This window comes from Procambarus clarkii, chromosome 6 (genome assembly GCF_040958095.1).
Source record: "Procambarus clarkii isolate CNS0578487 chromosome 6, FALCON_Pclarkii_2.0, whole genome shotgun sequence".
In the NCBI taxonomy this organism is placed as follows: Eukaryota; Metazoa; Arthropoda; class Malacostraca; order Decapoda; family Cambaridae; genus Procambarus; species Procambarus clarkii.
Genome location: NC_091155.1, coordinates 21,504,099 through 21,531,991, shown reverse-complemented (window position 1 = coordinate 21,531,991; position 27,893 = coordinate 21,504,099). Strand labels below are relative to the sequence as shown.

General features: G+C 36.3%; 1 protein-coding gene and 1 long non-coding RNA gene across 2 annotated transcripts in view; one reads left to right on the top strand and one right to left on the bottom strand.

Annotated features, from left to right (window-relative positions):
* LOC123754002 (calcium-transporting ATPase sarcoplasmic/endoplasmic reticulum type) overlaps window positions 1-26,912 on the top strand; it is a 30,204-nt gene extending 3,292 nt beyond the window's left edge. Inside the window, exons 3-10 of the mRNA XM_045736086.2 lie at window positions 882-982; window positions 1,557-1,661; window positions 2,467-2,605; window positions 2,908-3,050; window positions 8,425-8,515; window positions 11,032-13,078; window positions 14,534-14,651; window positions 16,787-26,912. Coding sequence (XP_045592042.1) covers window positions 882-982; window positions 1,557-1,661; window positions 2,467-2,605; window positions 2,908-3,050; window positions 8,425-8,515; window positions 11,032-13,078; window positions 14,534-14,651; window positions 16,787-16,987 — 2,945 coding nt within the window. The 3' untranslated portion in view covers window positions 16,988-26,912. The remainder of the gene's footprint in view (window positions 1-881; window positions 983-1,556; window positions 1,662-2,466; window positions 2,606-2,907; window positions 3,051-8,424; window positions 8,516-11,031; window positions 13,079-14,533; window positions 14,652-16,786) is intronic.
* The window catches only part of LOC138353524 (uncharacterized), a 41,882-nt gene continuing 40,722 nt past the window's right edge, over window positions 26,734-27,893 (bottom strand). The window contains exon 2 of the long non-coding RNA XR_011223187.1: window positions 26,734-27,339. This is a non-coding gene — a long non-coding RNA (uncharacterized lncRNA). The remainder of the gene's footprint in view (window positions 27,340-27,893) is intronic.

The following is a 27,893-nucleotide window of genomic DNA, read 5'->3' as shown; positions in this document are numbered from 1 at the left end:
CCAAGATGCCAGCACCAATATAAGAGGCATGCCATATCTTGTAAGTGGAATGATTTGCAATTATAAAAATATATTGATATACAGTACTCTATTTACAAAAAACTATGGTAAAGTGGAATATCCCCCATCCTTCCCCCACACTTGGAGGCAACAACTCTGCCACACCTCATTAGCTTCTCTCTTCCTTCCCCGCCAATGTTTTGTTCCCTATACATTTTTGTATACTAAATTGTATACAATTTAGTATACTTTTGTATACAAGAGATCAGTTGAACTCCCGGTTGCAATTATTTTACCATGTCGTAGCACAGTCGATTAAGGCGCATCTGGGATCCTCTCGGACATAGGTTCGAACCCTCATCATGGCCCTTGTGGATTTGTTCATGTATACCTATGTATATTGCAAATAAAGTTGTTCATAGCAAAGCTCAAAAAGAAGTGTATTGCAACCCACTCAGTTTCTTCAATTCTATCTGGGAATGGTGTCCAGACATGGATTCAAACACTGTTGGTAAAACAAATCATCATTTAGCAATATGATTTGTTTTTATTTGTCTAGCAAGATTTGTGATTTCTATAGACCTTTAGTATATGTCAGTCACATTGCATAGTAAGGGATTTACTAAATGGTACAATTTTTTAGTGTCTGGGTAAAGCTCATTACATCTATATATATAGATGTAATATAGCCATATTTACATCATTGGTATTAAAACTGGGCAAAGTTAACAAAAACCAGCAAATGATGATAACCACAGTGGCCGAGGTCGGCAAATGACGATGATGGCACATTGGGTTTAAATTCCTACCTTGTACAGTATTGGTGAATTTTATATTTTTTACATATCACAACCATTTGTTTATTGCGTGTTTCTCTACAGAGTTACCGGCAGAGGAGGGCAAGTCTCTGTTCGAGTTGATCCTGGAGCAGTTTGACGATTTACTTGTTAAAATTTTGTTAATGGCTGCAGTCATATCATTTGTAAGTACTGTACAATAATAATGCATTTATCAGCTGTTTTTATTGAAGTAGTTTCTTTGTGTTATGTCAATAAAATTAAACATTAACATTGTTAGAAATTAAATCTGAGATTTGTGCAGCAGAGTAATTTGGTTATACTGTATATGACAAAGGAGACGATATACTGTACAGAATTTAAAAACTCCATTGCAGTGATTAATGTCTTTTTAAATAGTGGTAGTTGGATATGGGTTTTTATGTATCTAGTAATGTATACTTTGAGACATTTGAGTACAATATTAGATGCAGTGTATTCAAGTGAATTGCTCTTGGACCCCTATATGGTATTGATAATTTTGAAGACTAGCCAAATAGGTGCTAAGGTTTGTGTGAACAAAAAATTTAGATAGATTAAAACAAGATAAGTTTAGGTTGTGATGTCGAAATCTGTGCACAGTACATACAGTACAATAACCTAAAGATAGATTAAAACAAGATAAGTTTAGGTTGTGATGTCGAAATCTGTGCACAGTACATACAGTACAATAACCTAAAGCTTAACAGACTTCTTAAGTTTGTCGTGTTTGTTTTTCAGGTGTTGGCTTGCTTTGAAGAAGGCGAGGAAACTGTCACTGCCTTTGTTGAACCGTTTGTTATTCTGCTTATCCTTATTGCTAATGCCATAGTTGGCGTATGGCAGGTATGTTTTGTTTACTTGGATCAACTTAATTAGAATAAATTATTTTTATGCTGAACCAAAACAAATTATTCCATGAACTAATGTCAGTTGCTGTTGACTGATATATTATTTAATTGTTAATTCTTTGGTCATATTTGTCTGGAAAGGCAGCTCAAATGTCTTGCATTATATAACTGAATACTGTATTTAATCCACTTATGTATAATGTAATTAGTGTACTATGTAGTGGTGTAAATAATTTAAATGGTGGAAGTTTATAAATCATTGGGATAAATGATAAACATGATTTCTAAAATGCAGACTTGTGAGATCAGATTTGGTCAGTTAAATAAGACATTAAAATCACTAATTGTTCACATGAATGTGACTAAATTTTAACATTAAAATAATGTTTCAAATCCAGAAAACATAAACTTAATATGAGCTCAAAATAGGAATGTCAAATGTCATTGTAGAATGGAGACTACAGAATAAATTCTGTACTCTCTTGTCTAGAAGAAGTCTAGAAATAATAATACATTTTTAAGGTGTAATAATGTAAATATAAGCTCAGTCAGGGAAAATTCTAAGAACTTTAAAACAAAGTAATATTCCAATGATATCCTCAAAGCATTAGGGTTTTCTTGTATCATGTTCCATTTAGTTGACACCTTTTATGAAAGAAGGTGAAATATAAGTTATTTTCCTCTTGGAGAGTGGTGGTAATGTTACGACTAAAAATCCTCTCTGGCACTAGAGCATTTCTGTAAAGAAATACCACAATTATTAAACATGTACGGTATTATAAATGATATTCTTTCCAAAGGAACGCAATGCAGAGTCAGCCATTGAAGCATTAAAGGAATACGAACCCGAGATGGGAAAGGTGATACGTGCCAATAAAGCTGGTGTGCAGAAGATACGTGCTCGGGAAATCGTTCCAGGCGACATTATTGAAGTTTCAGGTAGGTTACTGAATATTATAGGAAGTGTACACCATTATGTGCCCCAGTAAGAACGTCTGTACTGTATTTCTTTTGCTGTGTGGTTGTCATACCTGGACTTGGAGAATGCCTTCTTATAATTTTGAAGAGCAGTTTTGTATTGTAGGTAGTTTAACGGTTAATGATTATGGTATTGATGGTTATTATTTTTCTTTTACTTTTATGTGCTAATAATAATGGAACCTCTTGAAAAAAGAAAAAACTAGTACAGTATGTCCTAATTACAGTACTTTATTTGATCACACTATTGACTTTTTTTTCAGTTGGTGACAAGATTCCAGCTGATATGCGATTAATCAAGATACATTCCACCACCCTACGTATTGATCAATCTATCTTGACTGGCGAGTCTGTTTCTGTCATCAAACACACGGATATTATTCCTGATCCTAAGGCAGTTAATCAAGTGAGTATCTCTTCTTTTTTATTGGCCGTAAAAAAAAAGTACCTTTTTGGTCATAAAATAAAATGTTTGATAAATTTTAGGTTTTATTATGATAAAAATTGCTGGTACAGTGAGGGGTCACATTGTTGCAGGCTAAAATGATTGAATGGGCATGATAAATGGTTATTTCAGAGTGTATCCGTTTTATAGGAAGTAAATGTGATTAAGTGCACATTCTAAAATAAATGTGGAATTTGGACAAGATTGTAAAATGTCCTCGTAGCTCGTTTGTGTTTGGACAAAACATTGAAAGAAAAAGGCGGCCATGGTGAGATGTAAACAAGAGCTGGATGGCAACAATTTTCTTACTGTTAAGTCTTCATAATAGTTTTAATGGCAGAAATGGAACGAAAGAGCATTACAGGGACAATTTGTGAGATGGAAATGGCAACCTCCATGGTTGCCATTTGTTTAGAAATGTATTGGTTTTATCACCTCAAATCTTGCTGGGTAAAAATTATCTTAACTTTCCATTGTGCATGAATAGAATTTAGAATAAATGTACCCTTATAAACTGGTTTCATTAATTTCTTAATGAATGGCATTTGCCACATAAAGGCTGTGTGAATGGTGAGGAATTGAATGTTGTGAATGGTGAGGAATTCCTTAGCTGTGGGTAAGTAGAAGCTGCACATTTTTCTTGTGATCTAGATTGAAGAGGAGGTAAGTGGGGAAGCTTGCAAGATGCCTCTTTGGTAGCTTGTATGTTCTTTTTAAAAATGAATCATAATTGTCATTGCAGAGGTTGAAAGTGATTGGAAATAAGGTGGCTGATGTATGGAACACATTACTGGGTAACATAATAAGTGGGAATCGATAGTGTTTCAAGTGTAGGTGATACATGTCTATGAGTAAGTTTGAGTGGATATCAATAGAAGCTGCCTTATTATGGGCCAATAGGCCTTCTACAGTTTCCTCGACTTTTATGATCTTACGTTCATTGAAATATTGTAGAAGTTGAGAAAAAGAATATTGTTGAGAATATCTTCAGCGATGATTGAACACAAGATGACATGATGCGTGAAAGTCAAAGTAGAACATGCAAAATCAATGAAGACTTCTGTTGAGTACTATGGAAGCATTCATGTTGTTCTTTAGCTTGAAGATGTACCATATACAAGAACAAGTCATTTGCTTGATGAATTCAGTTCATCCCACTTTAAAAGGCATGGAACTATGTAATTATCTTATAGACAGAAGTTAGTTTCACATGATGGATATACACAAGAATTACTGTGTATAGATTTATATCTTTTTAGAAAAATCCTGTGCCAAAATTAAAAAGCAGACTGATGATGATTTTTTATTGAGCCACAGTTGGTTGGCTATTTTATAATAAATTGTGTTCATCTAAATTATTGTTAATTTTGTGATTTAACTTAATTTTTGAAATGCCTGACAGATTTTTTCTGCCATATTCATTGGAGATTTATAGTGTGATTTTTGTCATACAATATTCCTAGTGAAACCATGGTGAGATAACTAGTGGTTATGCATCAGAATAACAGTTGCAAGACTATACTGTATATAAAGGTTTACAAATTAGCTCTGAAGCTAACTGACTGTCCACTTAGGCCATATTATGATGAAATTTATAAACCCTGTTCACTTTACAAGCATTCGTACCAGGATGGGGCAAGTATTGCCCGTGCTGTTATTCAGGTAACGCTTTTTTGTGACAAACCTATGATCCTTTCTTTGAATATAACTTCTGTTATGATAGTATGCCTGCTCTGTTCACTACCACTACTCCATTGTTTATGAAGCTCAAAGCAAACACCTGATGCATGTGGGAGGAATATCATCATTTGCTCATTGTTTACAACTGTGTATTTAATATGAGCAGAAGCAGTGAGATTTGCATATTCAAATCTCTTTCATTCCCAGTGTTTCACTACTGTTGGCATCAACTTCAATTGGCTCTTTTGTAGCACATACGATGATCTAACCTAGACATTGTTCAAACTGTCTCACAAACTTAGACATTCTGGAGGTGAATAGAATTCTCCATCTGTAAATACACGTTTTTTTGTGATATACAAAATGTGTTCAAAATCATGTTGCAGCTGCTTCAATTTCTGATGTTGTACTGTGTATTACAACATTTGTAGGCGCCCACATCTTTAACAAACTCTAAAGTAGTCCTCAGTTATGTCCAGATATCTTTTTTGTCCATTAACAATTGTAAATTTGTGTTCTCATCACATTGTGTACAAGCTATCATTGAAGCAATACTGATTACACCAAGAAGCTTTATTACACTTGGCTTTATTTTGCATCATTGACCTCTTTTTGCTGTATTCAAAAGGAAGGCAATGCCTGTAACTTTTGTTCATCTTGGGACACTTCTATTGCTGACCACTTTGACATCTGAAGTCTTGAAAACAAAACAACACATGTATACTGTATATACAAAGAAATGTTACATATTGAGATGCATAATAAAATAGCCTCTTGCTTGCATTATGTATTAATCTTCAGAAAACTATTTTTATTTTAAGCTTTAAGAAAATCCATTTTTTTTTTAATTTGCATCAAAGTTATAAATTGTAAACACACCCACTTTAAGTGGGGAATGGAATATACAAGATATAAAAAGATTAGGATTTTTTAAATTTTGCATAATTTATTCAGAATGAAATGCTGTTGATGTTCATTTGATAAAAGAACACTTAATTGATGCACAGGTCATGCCAGCTCTTAGTGTTATGTATAATCTTAAGTAAAAATCAGTGCCAAAGTCTACTTGGAAACATTAATGAACTGTGAATACTAACTGGAATATTATGGCACACACAATAAATATACTAGCCACGATGTTTTGTTTAAAAATAAAAATAATATATCATCTAATAATTCTTCTTCAGCGCATCTAAAGTATTTTATAAGTGGTGTGTGTGTGTGTGTATATATATAAGGATGTGTTATGTCACCATGGTTGGTCAGGACATTTATTGGAGAAGTCGTGGGGTAACTAGCAGAATTTATTTTAGGACCCATTGAAGTGGGTGTAAATGAAGTTTTGGGAACAAAAATTTCGTTTTCATAAGTACGATGATGGAAAAGTCAATGGTCTCTAAATTGAACCTCTATTAACTTGGTGGTATTTATTTTTTGCTTACTAGTTTCAGTATTATTTCCAGATCTGCGGACATGTAGGGTGTAGCTTTAGATAGTGATATGTTCATGGAGATATATTAAAACTGCATAATGAAAGTCTTTATTTTGCAAGGTTCTTGAAATAAAGAAGATAGCCTGCTATTGATAGGAGTAAGGAATGGCAGGTTTCTTCTTGGGAAACCTTGTACAGTGTAAAGTTAACTTTATATTAGAGGTTTACTGATGTAGCAGTACAGATGATGGTGGCCTATTTTTTTTTTTTTTTAAGATCATTATCGGTCAAATTTCAGCTGATACTTCGGTTACATTTTTTGTATACACAGGTGCGTACATGTTAGCCTAGAGCTCTCCCTCCCACAGCTTGCATAAAGACTTGCACAATTTATTTTTCCTGAATCACAATCTGCTACTATGCTTACAACCTAGCCTTCAGTTGTTGCTGGATGAATATGGGTGAGCAGTTAAGAATAGGGGATTATTCATCTCTCCTAGCCCTGCCCCGCCCGCACCCAACTCGACTCAGCTCGTCCCACCCTAACCTATTCCTGGCCCCACCCATTCCCCACCCTCATCTTCTCCTTCACTGATTGAGTTTTAGGTACTTGGTGTACCTAAGTTTTTATGTAGGATGTCTTAATATTTTGTTTTCTTCAATGAGGTATCCAGTTCTTCTAAAGCACACTTGGTTCTGTTCAAAATTTTGAACTCAACGTGGGGGGGGGGAATGTAAGACATCTCGTCATGAATCAGTAATGATTATTATAATTTTGTTACTAATTTGATGTCATTGTTTACAAACCCTGAGCTCAAATGTGTCATCTGATTTGATAAACAATCACTTCATCATAAACTGAATCCACCTATACACTTTCTCCACCCCTTTGAGCAGTTTGCTATTTATTTATCCTCTTGCCAAATCTTCCCGTATACGCTTAACACCATGAATGAATCTCAAGATTGTACATTTTTCCATGAATGCATACCCAAGGGTAATAACGTATTACCAAGAGGAGCAGTATGCCCAGCTAGCTAAACATTATGTAAGGATAGGCACTACCCCTTTCATGCAGCCATTGTCACATCTTTCCTTATTATATTCTTCTTGACCCAATGTTCATTTGTACCAGCAATTTAACACTTTTTTTATATATGTATAAATGCATTTCTAATAAAACACCTTGTAATTTAAACCATTAATACTTTTAGAAAATCTTCATCTCTCTCTTTCACACACTTGTTTCATTTTCTGTTACTTTATCTACATTCACTTTTAGCAGTTTTTGCTCAAATAATTTTCTATTTAAGAATTGCATCATTTGGATATATCAAATTAGATGTACTACTTTCATTCATATCATGCTTTAAATTAACATGCTTTTCAGTTCTTTTCTGATACAACCCTAAGAAATGAAGACTGAGGAGGACATAGTCAGGACTTAATTAAGAGGCATTGATAGGATGCGCAGAGAGAGGCACTAGTATAAGAGGTGGTAGAATCAAACTCCATACATGAATTCAAATGTAGATTCTATATGACAAAACCCATTGAATTAGGCATCACACATTGATGAACAATAAAAAAGCAGGGTCCAAGAGTTGTAGCAACCTCCCCTGAAATATAATTAGACAAATACACGTGCACGGACACACAAAACATGCACATGTACACATACAGCATGCGTGTTTACACATTGACATAAGCATTGGCATACATGTTAGTAACAGATATTCATGCGTGTGTACTTGCATATTTATAGCCTTAACCGTGAGGATAAGTTATGTAAAAGCATCAGCTGTTTGGCAACATTCCTAACATGTTAATGTTAAATTAATCCTTATCTGATCAAGTTGGGGGATTTATGCTTTTTCTTTTGGCATGCTTACTACCCTTTGATTACAGATATTTGTATGTTTTCCTTTTTGTGCAAAATTGTTGAATTTTTATTGCATAACTTGAGCAGAATTTGAGCCTGAGGCTTGTAAAAAAAAAAAGTTGTATATGGAATCTAAGCTAGAGCAGGTGTGTAGAGCCACGCTTGCATTGACATTTTTCACTTATTTGTATAATTTGTAATGTGCAATTGTATCGTGCTTTTTTTTGCACATCTTCCATCTGACTAATTTATACTCATATACTGCGTAGTAATTAAAAAAAGTATCTTCATAAGTCAATTAATTTGGGGTGACTGCATATCATAAAACATTTTTCTTTCAGGACAAGAAGAATATTCTTTTCTCGGGCACCAATGTTGCAGCAGGCAAGGCTGTGGGCATTGTTATAGGCACGGGACTTTTAACTGCTATTGGTAAGTATTGCACTTACATGTGAAGTTTCATAAATACAGAATTATATTTGTTAAAGTTTCCAATCTGTTTGCCCTAAAGTATATCAAACTGGATAGCTGTGGAAAATAGCAATGATTTTCTGTATTACTAATTGGTTATTGCTGCTGGGGAGTTTATTAAATTTTTATTTTATTTTGTGGGATATGAGAATGCCTGTTCTATGATTTATTATGATTGCGTTTAAGATTGGGAAAGCCAGGGGAAGGAGTTAAGAGGGCTTTATAAAATTAGAAGGTTAGTGAAGTGATAAAGAGCCTCCTGAATGAACCTCTGAAGAGGCCAACCCTTATGTGGAATCCCTGGGAGAGAGTAAAAGTATTGGAGCTATAGTTACATATTGTTGTAGTTTTGGAAATGTTAATGTTAACATGTAGAATATTGTTGTGAGAGTGCGTGACCATGAGCCTGAAGTGTGAGTGCAAAGACAAGAGCTGCACAACGATGCCCCACCAGGAGGATAGCCATTTTTCACATTCTTCTATATCAGTGAAATATTTCTCACATTCCTATATCAGTGAAATATTTTATTAAATATTTTAGCTATTAGTTTGAAAGTTTTCTCTCATTGGTTGGTGATATATTTTGTTCATTGTGCAATTCCTGGTGTGAATTGCTGTGTGTTGTATTTATTGTTTATGAAGTTGTTAATTAATTCCTCTTAATAGATGCTTTAACCTTTGTTTTACCTGACTTTAACCCTTAAACTGCGCATGGCATATATATATATGACTGGAGTAACATATCCCACTGTGCACATGGCGTACACATACGACCGGAGTAACGTATTCCACAGTGTGCATGCCATACATATACAACGTAGGGTGCCAGGCACGATTCAAATGGCCCGCAGTTACTCAGCGTTCGCATCAGCTTCCTGAGGGGTCTTGTAAACAGACACTATTTAAAAAAAAAATCGTGGGCAACATTCTCTGGTGTGAGAGCCACAGTATTGTGAGAGCAACCGAGGCTGGTGCATGCAGTATGAGCTTGCTGTTCAACTTGTGACTACAGCATTGCCTAAAAATGTCAAAATAAATATGTAACTGCTATTATTTAGCAATGATAGTATTACAGAAGACCCTTGACTGTGATAAAAATGACCAGGATTGTGATAATAGCAAAATTGTTGTGATAATTAGCACTGTGTAGGAGGGGTAATGCTGAGGGAGGGAGGGAAGGGGGTAGTGTTGTCTGCTGAATCTGTGTGGCCACCTGTTGCCTGCACTCACCATACCAGCTTAGTGGTTTGCTATGGTGAACACAAATGTAGATATAGTACATATATATAATGTGTGTATTAGTGTAATAACAGCAAAAGGAGTATGTTGGGAGGATGCATTTAAGTGAGGGAGGTGGTGTCGTCTGCATGATGCTGCCATGCAGTGTAGAGTGACCACTATGCTGTTTGGGTATCATACCAGCTTAGTTGTACAGTATGGTGAATAAAACATGCAGATACTTATATATAATGTGTGTGTATATATAGTGTAATAACACCACAAACAGTGTTCTTGGAAGAGAAATGTTAGTGCGTCTGGCCGTGAACCAGTGAGGGGGGACAGCTGACTGTGTGTGTAGTTACATCTCTTATTGCCTGAACTCACCATGCCAGCTTAGGTGTACAGTTATGGTGAACAAAACGTGTAGATACTTAATATATAACGCCTGTATATAGTAAATAAAAGCAAAAACAGTATGGTGGGAGGAGGAATATGTTGGCAAGTCAGGTGTTAAGGGAGGGAAAGCGGTGGCGTTTGCTGGCTGGGGTGTGGCAGTTCACTCGGTGTTTTGACTCGCCATACCAACTTAGTGGTTTGTTATGGTGAACAAAACACGCAGATACTTGAGTATGACCTGTGTATATACTGGTAGTGTGGTAGTGTAATGACAGCAAAACTATTTGTTTATTGTTTTATGAACAACATAATTGAATCACTAATATGCACACCATACTTTTGAGTATAGCGATAATTCACCCCTTTTATTATATAAATATATCACACTACACTATTGAATGATATTACTGCCAAAAAGAGGAAAAAATCAGACATTGAAATAATTAGGTAATATCATCTTTGGCAACTCCCACCCGACACCTTGGGTGGAGTTGACTGCTTCCGACGCTTGCTCTGTCAACGCCTACATTTTGCCAGACTTCCTCGGCCTATTGCGGCCAAAATATGTTGCCTACGATTTTTTTTATATTTTCCCCGTGGTCAGGAATCACACATGAACATTTTTAGAAGACGAAAAAATTTCAGAATTTTTTTTCTTGCGCATGGGGGTGTACATTCCTTAAGGACACCTTGGCAGCTTAAGGGTTAATGAATGAATTTTCTGTAGTTCACATATTCCAGGTTATGAATTACTTGATATAGATTTTGTTTAAATAATTCTTATGGATTATATTTTACTTTATTTCATAATTTTTTTAAGTATTACAAGTTCAAGATTTCAGTTCCTTTTGTTGTTACAGGTAAAATTCGTACCCAGATGGCAGAGACTGAGGATATCAAGACTCCTCTACAACAGAAGCTTGATGAGTTTGGTGAGCAGTTGTCCAAGGTTATATCTGTCATCTGTGTTGCTGTCTGGGCTATCAACATTGGACATTTCAATGACCCTGCTCATGGTGGTTCCTGGTTTAAGGGTGCTATTTATTATTTCAAGATTGCTGTTGCCTTGGCTGTAGCTGCTATTCCTGAAGGCCTTCCCGCTGTTATTACTACTTGTTTGGCTCTGGGTACCCGTCGTATGGCTAAGAAGAATGCCATTGTTAGGTCTCTTCCCTCTGTTGAAACTCTGGGCTGTACTTCTGTCATCTGCTCTGATAAAACCGGCACGCTCACCACCAACCAGATGTCTGTCTCTCGTATGTTCATCATGGACAAAATTGTAGGAAATGACTGTTCTCTCCTCGAGTTTGAAATTAGTGGTTCTACTTATGAGCCTATTGGAGACATATACTTGAGTGGTTCTAAAGTAAAGGGTTCTGACTTCGAAGGATTGGAGGAGTTGGCTACTATATCTTGCATGTGTAATGACTCGTCTGTTGATTACAACGAATTCAAAAATGTGTTCGAAAAGGTTGGTGAAGCAACCGAGACTGCTCTAATAGTTATGTCGGAAAAGATCAATCCTTACTCATTGTCTAAATTTGGAATTGATCGCCGTTCAGCTGCACTCATTTGTAAACATGATATGGAATCAAAATGGAGAAAGGAATTTACTCTTGAATTCTCGAGAGATCGCAAATCTATGTCATCCTACTGTTCTCCTACCAAACCTACACGCCTCGGAACGGGACCAAAAATGTTCTGCAAAGGAGCTCCTGAGAGTATACTTGATCGCTGTACCCACGTTCGAGTTGGCAGTCAGAAGTTTCCCCTTTCCCCTAGTGTGAAAGATAAGATTTTGGCAGTAACCCGTGCTTATGGAGGAGGGCGTGATACACTCCGCTGTTTAGCTTTAGCCACAATTGACAACCCATCGCCAGTTCACCAGATGGATCTTGTTGATGCAACCAAGTTCCACACTTATGAGGTAAACATGACCTTTGTTGGTGTTGTGGGTATGCTTGATCCTCCTCGCAAAGAAGTTAGAGATGCCATTCGCAGGTGCCGTGCTGCTGGTATTCGTGTTATCGTCATCACAGGAGATAACAAAGCGACAGCTGAAGCTATATGCCGTCGCATTGGAGTTTTTGGTGAAAATGAGAACTTGAATGGTCTTTCGTACTCAGGTCGAGAATTTGATGAACTTAGTGTAACAGAACAGAGGGCAGCCTGTATGCGAGCTCAACTTTTCTCTCGTGTAGAGCCCTTCCATAAGTCAAAGATTGTTGAATATCTTCAAGGAGAGAATGAGATCTCAGCCATGACAGGTGATGGTGTGAATGATGCACCTGCCCTGAAGAAAGCTGAAATTGGCATTGCTATGGGATCTGGTACAGCTGTGGCCAAGTCTGCCTCCGATATGGTGCTCGCCGATGACAACTTCTCCACCATTGTGGCTGCCGTTGAAGAAGGGCGTGCTATTTACAACAACATGAAACAATTCATCCGCTACTTGATATCCTCTAACATTGGTGAAGTTGTATCCATCTTTTTAACTGCTGCCCTTGGTCTTCCTGAAGCTCTTATTCCTGTCCAGCTTCTTTGGGTCAACCTGGTAACTGATGGTCCACCTGCCACTGCCCTGGGCTTCAACCCTCCTGATCTAGACATCATGGACAGACCCCCACGCAGGGGTGACGAGTCCCTTATCTCTGGTTGGCTTTTCTTCAGGTACATGGCCATTGGTTGTTATGTAGGAGTTGCCACTGTTTTTGCTGCATCTTGGTGGTTTATGTATGACTTAACTGGACCTCAGATCACCTATTACCAGATGTCACACCATCTCTCCTGTTTAAGTGATCCAGAAAACTTTGAAGGATTGGACTGTAGCATATTTAGCAATCCTGCTCCTATGACAATGGCCCTCTCAGTACTGGTCACCATCGAGATGCTGAATGCTCTTAACAGGTAAATTATTTAAAAAAAATTATGTACAGTAAATTTTTGTTTGCATATAACTATTTATGTAATGAATAATGTATCCGTCTCAAACAAATATAATAAATATGTAATTGAATTCTTTTTAATGCTATAAATCTGGGTTGTAGATTCTAAATTTAACCCAGACACATTGGTAGTAGATGTACAAACTGAATTGCACCGAGTGACTACTTTTCCCAAAGCACTGCTGACAAACCACCACCATAATCACCATAATTTAGCCTTCTGTGGTCACTTAGGATATTGGAGTGTGTGTCAATGAGCGTGTGAGCTAGTGTGACTGTGAACATCTGCATGGGTTAATATACTTGTGTTAGTGAGAATATATATACTGTATACAGTATATATATTTGAGCACAATTGTGTAATCACACACATGCTTGTTTGGTAGCCAATGACACATATATAGCCTTGTTTCTGCGTGTATGCAGGCAGGTACGTGTATGTTTGTCCACTCATAAGAATAGCAGGAAATTAGTATATTACTATGCACTAGACAAAACATTCACAATAGTTTGTCATTTCATAGAAGTGAAGAGAAGTAGTAAAGTACTTGTGTTGATTAATCATATTGTTATTAGTCATTCCCTCCTAACTACTGCTATCCAGTCCTGTTTATTCCACTTCTTGCAAGTTGTTTACATGTTTCCACGTGTTAATTAAGAAGGCAATAGCTACCCAAGTTTTGGGATGTTGCACATCCTACACTTGTGTAATACTCTCATTCTACTGTTACTAGTATTTCCTCTTAACTTTCCTTTAGGTAGTAAGGTAATGAACTTAAGGTCTTACAGAAGTAGTGTATTTATGAGAAAATGGCAGAAGACTTTTCATACCCTATTTTTTTTTTTTTTACTACATTCACACTGCAACATAGTTTGGTCTACCACTCTTCATTGGCATTTAATACCTAACAAGGTGCCATTGTCACTATTTCCTGCTTTTTCTGTTTTATCCTACATCGATTTTCCTCTGGTATATTCCTGTTAAGACAATTCTTCATTTTTTTCTAAATCCAAACTTTTAACTGATAGCTGCTACATATTCTCTGCAGCTTAGTGCCTTCTATTGGTGATTACTTTGATAGTTGTTACAGTGTATAATACTTCATATATTATGTTGAAATAATGTTAATGTAAGCCAGAAGTATTAGATGGGATTGAAGATGGGATGGGAGCTGAAGATAACCTGAAGATAACCTCGTAAGAACAAGAAGTTTCCAGCAGGCATGTGGTGGTTTAAAGATGAACCTGAGCCATTAGTAGGCATGTCCTTAGTTAATCAGTTTGTATATATACTATAATGGTGTGTCTGGGCTCTGTAGAACAAAATTTGTTGAATTTATATGTCAAGAACATGTTATATAGTCACTAGTTTCTGGCATAATATGGAGCATCTCGTAAATGTTTTATTTCCTTTCAGCTTGTCTGAGAACCAGTCGCTGCTTGTAATGCCTCCCTGGTATAACTTGTGGTTGTTGGCTGCAATGGCCTTGTCCATGATACTCCATTTCTTCATCTTGTACTTCGAAATTTTTGCGGTAAGTTATAAGAGTTGAGTAGCAGTTAATAGGAGTGATATAACTTGCATATAAAATGAAAGTTTAAGTAAGATTTAGATATAGGAAGGACTTGAGTAAATACAGGTTTGGAAATAGGGTTGTTCAAGTGTGGAACATTACCAGGTAACATAATAAATGTGTGATAACTTGGTAATTCCAATCATAGGTTATATATATGAACTAGCTTGAATGGATATAAATAAGAGCTGCCACATATGGGCCAATAGGCTTTCTACAATTTCCTTAATTCTTTTCTGTAATTCTTATGCTTTTGTTGAATTAATAAGATTTATTTTTAGAAATTGATGAAAAGACATTTAGTAGTATGTGGGGATTGAAAGAAACAAAGGATTTCTGGGGGAGCCCCCCCCCCCCTCCCCCATGGCTTCCCTCAAGGTATTTTGCTGAGATTACCCCATATTATAAGGTCACATCAATCATGGGTTGTTGTTGTTTAGGGTCAATACCAATTGGCACCACCAGGCAGCCTGGCCTCTGCTCACAGCTGGCTTCCCTGATCAGTTCTGTTGCTGGTGTTATGGTGGAAGATTCTACCACTAGTGCTCCAGTCACCCAGTTGTGAGCTTGAAGGAGTGAGACTTGCCAAATGCTGATCATCCTTGGACTTTATTCATCCTGCAGGGGGCTATTTGCATTTGCATTCTTTGATTTTAGTATTAGCTTCACGTGCTTGTTTTATCTCGCGCTTGTGTGACGTTGGTTTTTTGATGCAATTCAGGCCATATGCCTCTAAGGCTTTCCTGGATGCCTGCTAGCACTCCCTCTGCAATGACAGGTATCGTCTTTGGTGTATTCACCTGAGGGGCCAGGCCACTAGAGTGGAGGACCTCACCTTGGGTTAGTCACAGGACTTTGGCTCCTCTGTTTGGGTCCTTGACTCGGGGAGGGGGGGGGGGGTATTTTCTTATTAGTTATGCTGGAGTGTGCTGGGTGTCCATGTGTATATTTATAGTGTGCTACAGTTGTCTTTCATAGGCTGGTTGTTTGGCTGCATTTAGTGACTTCGTCTGGCCGGTGGCCCGAGTGCCTGAAGTTTCTGCTTGGTTAGCTACCTTCAGGCCCTAGTAATCCTGTCACAGGTTTCTGGTGTGGTCTTGTTATAGATTGGCCTGTCAAGCCTGTGCTCTCCAAGTGCAAGCTTGATGGGTGTTCATCTTTGCTATGTGACTGTGATCATTCTTTCTACCTCTAGAAAGAGCCCCAGAGGGCTCTACCAGAAAGGGACGTTTCATTACATTTAATAGTGGGTTTATTTTTATTACGTAAGGAATCTCTTAAGTGTAAAATAAAGTTTGTATTGGGCAACCATTGGTAAATGTTATTTAAATGGGTTCATTTTATAGAGGTCTTGTTTTTGGAGGTGACAGTATATTTGCAGTGTGCAAATAACTGATATGTAAAGAAAGTTTGCATACATAACCATAACTATACTTAATATAACATACCTAAAGTTCCCATATTTACTATATGCAAAAGCATATTTTAAAGTACAGTGTAGTCTCTGATGCGTGTGACTGGTGGTTGAAAACTTGGCTTCCAAGCACAACGTTGTGCCAAACCATCACAATGGAAACAATAGTCCTATAGTTATTTTTTTTCCTTGCATTGGCAAATTTAAATGAGACTACCTTTGCATTGTGGCATTAAAGATAAATATTCCTAAACTTTGTAACACTTTCCTGTGTATAATGATCCTCATCACTGAAAAAATGTTCTCTCAAGAAAGCCAGATGACATTGAAATGTTGTAATAACATGCCCTGGGTTACGGTGCACAAACTTAGAAAGTAAACAGTGACTGATTGGACGCAGTGCCTTTCAGTGACGTTATCGTGCTTTTTGGATTTCTGGTTGTAAGGATAAAATTACTATACGTGTAATTTTAAATCCTTTGAGATTCAGTGAATTTTTGTATTAACTGTACTGTATTGACAAATACACGTAAAATAGGGGTTCAGGTATAGTTAATAAACTGCTGTTTTAAAATCTCATTTATATCTAGATAAAAATGCCGAAATATAAGTTTCACTTCATTTTAATGCTATTAGACTACTTAATTGTTTTATAACTTTTTGATCCTTATCTTTTATACAGGTGGTGTTCCAAGTACGGCCCCTCTCTGTAGCACAATGGATCGCCGTGTTACAAATATCCTTCCCCGTTATTATTATCGATGAAACATTCAAGTTCCTTTCTCGTAAGTATGCTGTTGGCGAGAATCCACTTTACTCCTGCCACTGGATTGTGCTTGCCTGGGCTCTATACATCACCTACATTAAATACGATTTCTTTTAATCTTCAGTTGTCTCTTAGGTAATTAAATTGCTAAGATGTATACAGATATTGTATGGCAAATTTAAATTATAGTGCATCAGGAGCTGATTATTAACCCTTAATGAAAAGTGTCTAACATGTTATCTAGGGTTAGGGTTGTTACTGATGGATTATACAGCAGACTCTTGTCATTTATGGATACAGCAGACTCTTGCCATTTATGGATACAGCAGACTCTTGCCATTTATGGATACAGCAGACTTGCCATTTAGGGTTTGGGCTATTTGTAGCCAGCAGAATTGACTAAATGTTAGAAAAAGAAACTCATTAGGTGATGCATCAAAATTCTGGGATAAGTGGGACTGCAATCAAGTGGGTCTTGATTATAGCCACCATGTTATAATTTCATCTACATCATAATCCCAGTGTTAAGTCACCTGTTTATGGAATCAAATCACCTTCTAAGGTCAACACCACAAAGCCCTAGGCCACATAAATAGTTGCATTTTTTACTTGATTATATTTCAAATGTGGTAATTTTTGTCAGAAACCTCTTCCCTGCTTTCTCGTATGACCTTCACATCGGCATTTGCCATTCAACCACTTGCGGGCGTTGAGTGAATGTGTATTTTGTGAATAGTGAGAGCCTGCTGTAATGACATTTTTTACCCATGTGTACTGACAAAGTTGTGTTCCCTATTGCCACTGCAATGTCCAAGTTTGAGAATCGGTGTGCATGTAATGACCAGTGTTGAGGCTCGTTAAATATGACAGTTATCAGCATTTTATTCTACAGTATTGGATCATGTTTTTAAGGCATGTTTTGTCCTGAAAATACTGGAAATATTGATGGAAATGAACTGTATCTGAAATGAAAGTGTTTAGCTAAATCTTTGGATATCGCTGGTATTTTTTTAGGATAGTACCCCCAGCTTCAGAACATTAGACACTGGTTTGAAAAGATGCCATGGAATATTTGTTACAATGAGTCCCATTTGAAACTGAAATCTTTCTTGTATGGTAAAGAGGTCATGAATTTTATCCTATTCTTATCATTGCCTCTATTGATGATGTATTACATGGTGAGCACATTTGAAGCATGGAAGATTGTAAGGCATTTTTTTCCATTATTTATAAGCAGTAGATTGCATTGTTGTATAGATGTCAATAAGGTTTAATATGAATTATGGTTAACTTTGTTACTGGTGGGACTTTCCAAGTAAACACAGTTACGCACTATGCAGTGTCTTGCAGCGTACATGTGATGGGGTTTTGTTACTAGAGTAGGAAGCACAAGGCATTAATCATTAGGCAGTTTTATAAGCTTAGTTATCTGTTTGCTAACCTTATCTGTTTTAATTTACCCATTTTTGGTATTAATAAGTGTATCTCAAATTGAATCCATTAGCTGATCGTTTAAATCTGCTCAATTTTATACATACTCGTGCGTGTTGAGCAGGTATAATTGAATGATCTGACATTGAATAACTTGTGTTGTTCAGAAATATCTAGTATAAATTTGATTAATGGGTAGCTCACTTAAAAGTAGAATAAGTGGCCCAGTGCAGAAGTTGTCAGCTGTACCACCAGAATAAATACCAGGTCTCATAACTTTATATTTGATAAACTTGATAAAAGTTTAGGATGTTGATAGCACTGTTAGCACTTGTAGTATTTCCTTTTTCAAATCTTAGGGCATGAACTCTTAACACTAAAGTTTTTCTTCTACATACACAATTTTTAAATATCTCTGTGAACGATTCCTAATAATGAAGTAAACTAAAAATACATTCTAGTATACATAAAGTATACTAGACAGCAATTTCCTTTCTGGACCCCAGCCAAAAATGTAATATTACGCTGGAACGCCTGTATTGTCATCCTGGAAATTCAGAGAGAAACCAAGTCAAAATGTTGTAGTTTGTTCTAACCAATATGTGAAGTTAAACTATTGTTGATGCTGCACAATTGTTTAGAGTGTACTGTATGTGTGATGGATATTGGTATTGTCTGAAGTGGTGGAGATTGAAGATGATGAGCTTCTTTCAGCTGTCGAAGTTGTTGGGTTGTGTGATGAATTGAGTGCCAGTGGTTTGATGCAGTGTTTCTTAGCAACCCTTACAAAAACCCCTATTTAAAGTTGATTTATACCCTGTGTTCTAGTGTTGAAAACCTGCACATATAATTTGTAAATTTTCATCTCCCTAGTGTTAAAATCACTCTTCCTTAAGGTCTTAAAAATATATTTTCAATTTTGTTATGCTTTCATATTTCTGTTTCTATTCCTTATCTTTTTCTTCCACTAATTGTTGTTACATTTTGGGAAGTAAGGGCTTGTTCATCAGTATCCACTTGCTTATTTCAACAACAAAGTCATTGTTAACAAAAATACTTGCATATTCTGGCAAAGTCTTCATATCCTTTTAAATTTGCCTCATCTTGTTTTGGAAGGAGATGAGAGGTAAGCAAAAAATAGTTTACAATATTACTGTTAGGTCTACTTAGTCGATGGCTGTTATAAGATGTCTGAATAGTGGTGCTTGAGGTTCTTAATGTCTTGATCCATGGCTTGAATCAAAGATATATTAGGGGTAAACAATTTACCAATTTTATTTGCATTCATGAATGTCCTGTAGTAAATGAATTAAGCTGTTAAACAGCTCAGTTTTGCTGTTCTGTGGCAGTTCAACACTTAGATGCTCCTTCATCTCTGACATGAAGTTCTTATTAAGCCATTCAGTAATTTTTACTTAAGACATCCATGCATTTTGCTGGGTATTATAAACAAGGAGGCATGTGGTGGTACCTCTGAAAACCCTTAGTTTTTCTAATCCATCACAAATTTGCATTTGCACAGTATAACACAGTTAAACTGTTACCCCTCTTTGTTGTGCTTGTAACCACCAGAATTTTGCCATTGAGGAACCATATTGTGCAACATACTCCAGTAGAAACTTGGCTCATCATTATAAACATGCTCTTGTGATAACGTTTCTGGTCCTGCACAATCTCCGCAAATTTACACAAATGATCCTCTTTTTCAGTTGTATCAGCTGGTTGCCTGTCTGTGTATTGGAATGTACTTTATTACTGTACTTGGTTTTTGAAGCTCTTGAATCATTCATCCATACACTGTACATTGCTCAGTAATGTTCTGCGATTTGCGAAATTCTCTGGCTTTCTACGAGCAGTAAGCCAGACCATGTGTTGTCTTGCTTCTTTGGTACTCTGTATACACAACTATTTGGGATGCTGCTCTGGAATTTGTTACCTTTTTTTTTCTTAAGTCATCACTGAACACTCTTGGAGTTATTACTTTTGAAGCCATCTTACACATTCCCTACATTTGTAGCTGATACGGAAGGATGTTGGAAAATTTAGGCAATTTTCTCAGTAATGAATGCTCCAGTGCCGAGCCAGTATCCAACATAAACTGTAGTTGGTGAATCTGTTGTCTGTGTGGGGGTTACCTGTGCAAGAGGCACTTGTGTTATGCTTAGGGTTGCCACCTTCCATTTGATTGCCTCGCCTTTGATTTTAAAACCTTATGCAAAGCTTTAATCGCACAACCCAAAAACAAGAAACGGCTATTCAAGTAAGCAGTGTCCAGAGAGAAAATTTTTGTCTGATACTGATCAATATTATACCTGTAATATTTTTTTTGTTTTTTTATAGAATAAAAGTGTCATAAATTGAATGCATCAAGAGACATATGAGCAGTTTCTAGTCATACAGGAGGATGAACCATAGATTGAATAATGTATTGACTTATGCACATTTAAAGCACAAAGAAAACTTCAAATGGGGGTATTTTACAATTGTAATATTGTAATAAGAGTACTGGTATCAAGTTTGATCATTTTTGTTTAAAATCGGTTCCGAGATATCTTGAGCTCTTGATCTTGATATATCCGAGATATGACTTATTTCATGTAGTTTCTGAAAGCATTCTGTAGTTCTTCATTAATACAAGGTGGTGAATTCCAGAATATAAGTAAACAGTTACTTTGTTCTGCTTCACTTCCAAGTGGTCAAGATAATTGAAACGACTCACAATGTCTGCTAGACATTTCTGTATGTTATTTATGACAAAAGTAATTGACAGTAACTAAAATATTTAAAGCAAAATCTTTGAATAAATAAATACAAAAGAAATGTGTTTTACATTGAATTCTGGCATATTGAAAAGCAGTATTTCCTCCCCTTTTTTTTTCTTCTTTAGACTATCCATCTTGCAGAATTTTTTTATATTAAATTATTTTATTAATATTTTTTTTTAAAGATTTGATGATTGAGGTGTGAAATTTTGAACTTCAGTAATTTAATTAATAATAAGGCTGTTGATCTTCAGGCTGTGGCCTGCACTCCTAAGTGTGAAGTGTGAAGTTAGGTCTGCACAGCAACTTCCACTCATAGGTGTTTTCACACACACTGGTATGTTCAGAGAAATTCTTTATGAAATGATATATCCTACAACTTTTTTTCTGCCTCAAATATCCTCACAGGGGAAAATCCTTTTTCATGCATAAAAATATAAAGTTGTTGAATCTAGGGCCAAATTGCATTCACACCCAAGGAGGGAAACCTTTTTTTTTTTTTCCAATCAGAAGAAAAAAGTACCAATATGAATTAAATCAATGGATGTGATCACTTAACAACACTGGTTACATGGATTTGATTACAGACAATGAGTGTTTCATTCACTAATTACATTTGGTGTTGTCTTAAACATTTCTAGATTGATATAAATCTTATCAATTTGTATTTATATGTACAACACTTGCCTAAAACTGATCAAAATGAATTTTAATAATTTATTGTGATCTTGAGTTTACCGTAAGAGGAGTCTGGGACCCACTTAGGTAAGATCCTAACTTTAGTTGGCTCTGGTTTACCATACTATTTATTGTGGTTGTTCAAGAGAACCTTAGACCTTAAAGTCTGACAAAGAACCATGAAAAATCTTGTGAAGGTCCCACTTTAAGACATTCAGAAGCCAATCTGTAATCCCTCTTGTAGTTGCTTTTAGAATGTTGAATTGCCTCAGGCCCCTTGTGTACATATTGTACCTTTTTGTTGAAGCTAATTTGCACTTTTTATAGTGCCTGTTCTAAGTTATGAAGAATTGTTTTGTACATTTGGAGTCCGTCTTTAGTATATTTTTCTAGTATACATTGATATAATAAACCCATGTATATTGACGAATTTGCATATACATATGTATGTATGAGCAAATTTAAGGTTTGGATCATATTAGTACTGTACAGTAGATTTGAGAAGTTTCAAATATTTTTAGTGACCATACAATTGTGTTAATAAAATGTATACCTGCATGGTTGTGTAGTGAAGATACCTGTGAGCTTCTTCTCACTGTACAGCCAATCACAGGCACACTCAAAGACCTCTGATTTTACTGTATTGTATGTATATTATTTTTTTTCCCTGTGTATTGTTAATTTCTTGTTGTTCATTATTTTGGCTAACCAAGTAAGTTAATAGCCAGCAATTACTGTTTCATCCATCTTGGAGCCTATCCAAACATTAGCTTGGAGATAGTGAGCTAGCAAGTTACGTCATGATATTGATTATACTTCCTCAGCAAGTTGATCAGTCACCAATTGTATCCATAGAGGTAAGTTTGAACACTTTACCATTGTTTTGCTTGTGAAGCAAGTTGCTCTTTTGGAGAGCTTGGGGTAGATTGGTGTACTATTACTTTGCTGAAATGACCTCCATAATCTATCCTGAATTGGTGTAATTTAGTGTCTTGAAACTACTTTCACAAAGAAGGTGAATGTAAGCATGAAAGATTCAATACTTCATAAGTCCAAGATTATGCATATACAGAGTGATATTCCCTAGTTTTGAGAGAACAAAAAGGTTCAGTTCTTATTTAGACTATTGCCAAGTAAAATGCAAAATTATTTCTAGCATAAGATCTCCAAATACACTAATTTGAATTATTCAGTTAAGCTACTGAGTACCATACCTCTCAAATGCCATAAAATGTTGCATGTTTAGCTAACTTATACATCTTGTATTTAGCCTTTGACATATTAAATTGGAAAGTTCTCATGGCCATTTGATAGAATAGAAAACTGTCCCTTAATGTCAAAACTATCATTGTGCGTTATTATATATCTGGTATTGATGTGCAGACGAGGAGTCACAATAACGTGGCTGGACTACCGTGTAGTTACAATCGAGGAGTCACAATCGACTTGAGAATGGTCCAAGATGGACCGAGACGTCGTCGTCCCTTCACTTTCTAGTGTGTGGTTTGGTCAACATATCTGGTATTGTGTTGGTTTTCAGGATGAGAAACTTTACTGCCCGGATGTGTCTTTCACATCTAATGCCACTTGATAAAATCTTTAGTGAATGATCCCATCAACATGGATCAGTTTAACACCCCCTTCCCCTCGTTATAGAAACTAGTGACATTACCAGGTTTTGACTCATCTTTGTTATGTATACAGTAGTTCTATATAGCATATTGGGTTAGTGCTCTTATACTGGTATCCTGAATGATATCTAGGCTTTTGTTTAATATTGTACCATAGATGGGGTTATATAAACTTCTTGGCTGTGTACCAGCCATAATTAATGGCTTTGGTGTAACATAATGGCAGAACAGTCTCAGTTGTCCAATCTCATGTTATTCCTAATCAGTTCAGGTCTAGCTTGGGAATTCATAATTGAAGCTTGCAAAGTCCATATTGTGAAGCTGAAGGGAGGGTATCATGTTCTATTGGAACAGCTTCACAAGAAGAACAATGGATTTTTTTCAGACTTATTCTGCTCTAATGATTGGTGAAAATGTCAGCAATTTCAATAAGACATCTTCAATAATAATGAATCTTGTTTCATACATTGGAGAAAATAGAAAGCTATGCTGATAAGAATTCAATCAAAGATACAGCTTTGTAGTTATCTTTGACTCGAACCTTGGTGTGCCAACTTTTAACCATCATTTTACATTAAATTACAAATGTACAAGTTTTCATGTGTGTGAAGTGGCAAGTGCTTAGTAAATAGATAACATGGTGTGAAATTTCAAATGTTTAATGAATGTACTACTGTATTGAATACAGTGTGGTATTGTAATGGATATAAGTACAGTAACTGATTCTACAGTTTTGTTATGTAATTAAATATTTTTGTATATCATTATCATTCCCATTTTTCTTTTGGTGAAGCATAGGGCTGCAGAAAATTAGTATGTGCAAATGAAATTTTCAAACTGAACACTTTCACATTTTACAAAATTGCCTCTTCCTTCCCCTCCCCCCTTCTCTTTTGTGTTCAGTCACCATTATCTGTCACTTATAAATCTGCTCATCCTAAACACTCCATCAGTCTAATTACGTCCATTCATTCAGCAGCATGACCAAAGTATCTCTTACTCTCGATCTTGTGAATTTCTAGCTTTTACAGTAGGCACCTTTTCTTGCCATTTATATTCCATTACTCTAACACCACACATGCTTTTCATAATGTCCCTCCTCCTGATAATTACTGTACTTTTCATTAATGTCTGTTTTTATGGTTTAAAGTGTTTATCTTTTAACTAGGTATCTCTTTTAACCACATCTCTCTAGCTGCTAATCAGGAATTGCATTGCACCACCCACTTCTTTCCACTCATCATCATCAAGTTGTACAAACTTGTCTTTTTGTCAGTCAAATTCCAGGTATTTAAACTAATCAACAGCTTGTGGTACTATTCCGTTTACATGCACGTTTTCTCTCGCCATAATTAATTTTGTCAACATTCACTCTATTGGCAATCTCCTTTCACAAATGCCAATAAAAGTTTTAAGCAGTCTTAAAATCTTTATGCATGTGTAGTTTAGTTAATTATGTTAGTATTATGGATAATTTCTTTTGATGTTTATTAATATGAGCAGTAGTGTGATGGTACTCGCTTGATACTACAGTTTTTCTGAATATTTTCTCCTGCAATTCACTTCAGAATTATTGAACGTAAATCACCATCTCGTCAAAGTATGAAATGAGTAATAGTTGCGATTAATGTAATTATTTCTTGAATATCTCTTAACAAGGGATTTAAGTTTTTCTAGTTCCAGATTTTGTCCTTGAAAATTTGGTTGATATCAGATTTAAACGTGTCGATAGTCTTGGACATGTTTTTTCATGCCAATTCTAATGCCCTCCAGCAAGTATGGTTGTACTGTAATTGGTGTTCTTTATAGTTTATATAATAAACGTGATCAAAGCTTCGTGTGAAGGCAGGCACTGGATTCTACGTAATGACCTTGTTCAGCTTGCTAGGATTTTTTTTATTAGCAATTTCATTTAATGCATTGCATGTGGTGTTAGAGCACTTATCACATGTAAAGGTTTCATAAAGTATGAATTAACTATCTTGTAAGATTTAATGAAATTCTGAGAACACACATTACATATATAACTGCCAAAGACCATCAAATTGTGTGGAACTGCCCAATGACATTTTAAGTTTTAATCTGCAACATAATTGATTTTAGCGAGAGTAATAGTGCACTAGTGTCATATTATACGGTATGCTGTGGTTCAAGTACTTTCATGAATTTGAAATGTAATGAAAATTAATTTACTGCACAATCTTCAAATATATTATTTGCAAATTCATCTGCTGTATGGTACATTAAAAGCACACTATCAAGAATCAGCTTTATTAAAAAAAATCTCTGATGGATAGAAATTTACACACCTCTTTAGAAAATCTATTGAAAGTGTAAAAAAGCTGACTTGTCAAGCATACCCTCCTTTATATATAGTTACATTCTCCAGGCTGAGGGTTTACACAATGGCCTTACCTCAGTTATTGTGCGTGTTGCTCTAGTTCTGTAGTGGTTTTAGCACATCAGCTCGGCCAGTGTGCCTGTAGGCTGCGGCCGAGCCGATGCAATGAATTTGCCAATACTGTATTTATATAGTCTTGCATTTAATAATTGCAGCTATTTATTATTTATATGATCCCATTATTGACCAAATATTTAAGATTTTTTTTTTTAATTTTAGCCATGTAACATGTAAATGAAATAAATGGCTTGCCCGGATGAAATTTAATAGCTATATTCATACCTGCGCATGTAACATTGCAAATCCACCTTGGGATGCAGAGCATTATTCTTGTAAAGTGCCCTTTATTGTAATATTTATTTAGGACCAAAACTCATCTTTACTCATCCATCAGGCTGTTCCTATGGTTATGTCGGCTTATTATCTGTAGCTATTTATATTTGGCATGAGGTAATTTGTAGTACAGTATTGATGACATTTCTGGGTAAACCGAAATATTTTTAAACAAATTTTACCCCAGTATATTTGTTAAATGTGTTAAACATACTATTAATCGATTATCATATTCATGTTAACTGTTGCCCAGGTATCTGGCCCATGAATTATTACCCAGCATTTCCAACACTCCATTCATTATGCTGATAGGTTTTGTATACTGGTAACAGTAAAGTTCAGGACTTGTATAAGTTTTTTTTTTCTCTCCTAAAATGTTACAATAAAGGCCAGTGTGCAAGTGTAATCATTGGCATCATACATGTCATTAGCAATAGTTTAGTGTTGCTTTGACAATTTAACATTCCTTAAATTAGTTTTGTTTTGGAACACCGGTTTCACCATGTTTTGACACTTACATTTCACCACTCTTACTCATTTAAAGTGTTAAGAAGAGATTTTGCAGGTCACAAGAGTAGAGTTTAATATTTCATATAATAGGATAAAGGTTAAGTAAAGTGTGCTACATAGTTTGTATAATTTTTATTTTATATTTATTTTTTTATAGTAGTATTGTGTGAATTGGCTCCAAGTTAAACCACATCTCTATCACAGGACACCACACTTGTGATGTTTATGTCCATTCCCATTTTTCTTTATATACCATGATGTGTGTTTTATTACATAATAAAATGTTTAAGAACAAAGTGTCTTAAACCCCTATTATATTTAGAATGTGTGAGAGAGCCTCTTGTGCATCATTCTTGAGCAGTAGGGGGCTTCTACCCCGAACGCCTGCTTGCTGTGCATGGCTAAATTTTGAGGGTATAAGCCACACGCTACTTCGTGGACGACAGTCACTGCCCCTGGGGCGTCTCTTGTGAGAGCGACCTTCAGCATCCACGATGCGCTCAGGCCTGTGGATGTCGTGGCCAGCTACCTGTATGATAGGCTGCGGGGTGGGGGACGGTCTCCCATCCACCTGGAAGACATCGGGAATTAAGCCTTGCTCACAGGAGGAAAGGGAGCGCACTCCCGGGAACTGTAAGGCGCACCTGCCAGCGTCGGTCGAGTATTCAGTTAACAATACTTCGTGTCGGCCTCATAGCGTCCGTCGCGCCCAAGGCCATCCTTCTGTAAGAGTAGTCAACAGTAAAGCGAACCAGAATGGCAGACAACACACAAAGTGCCTATCACTAGTCAAAGCTAAAGGGAGGGACGTGAATCCTCAAGGGAATTAAACGCTACACGTGACAAAGATATTAGAAGTAACGAACTGGAATCAACCGTAATGTGGATAAATACTGGGAATAACAGTAAATAGCCTCGAGTCTAATACACAAAGCAAGGTAGCTTGAAGTAAATTATAACTGGATATATTAATCGAGTAAGTAAAGGAACAAGGGACGTCTAGAGAATATCCTAGGGATACCCAGAAAATCCCAGCGATGCCTACAGAGGATCCTAGGATGCCCTAGGGATGCCTATATTAAATCCAAAAATGCCTGGAGAATCCCAGGGATACCTAGGCATCTCTAGGATTCTCCATAGAATTTTCTACGCATCCTGGGGCGGGAACCCTACGGCTGCCTGGGGCGGGAACCCTACGGCTGCCTGGGGCGGGAACCCTACGGCTGCCTGGGGCGGGAACCCTACGGCTGCCTGGGGCGGGAACCCTACGGCTGCCT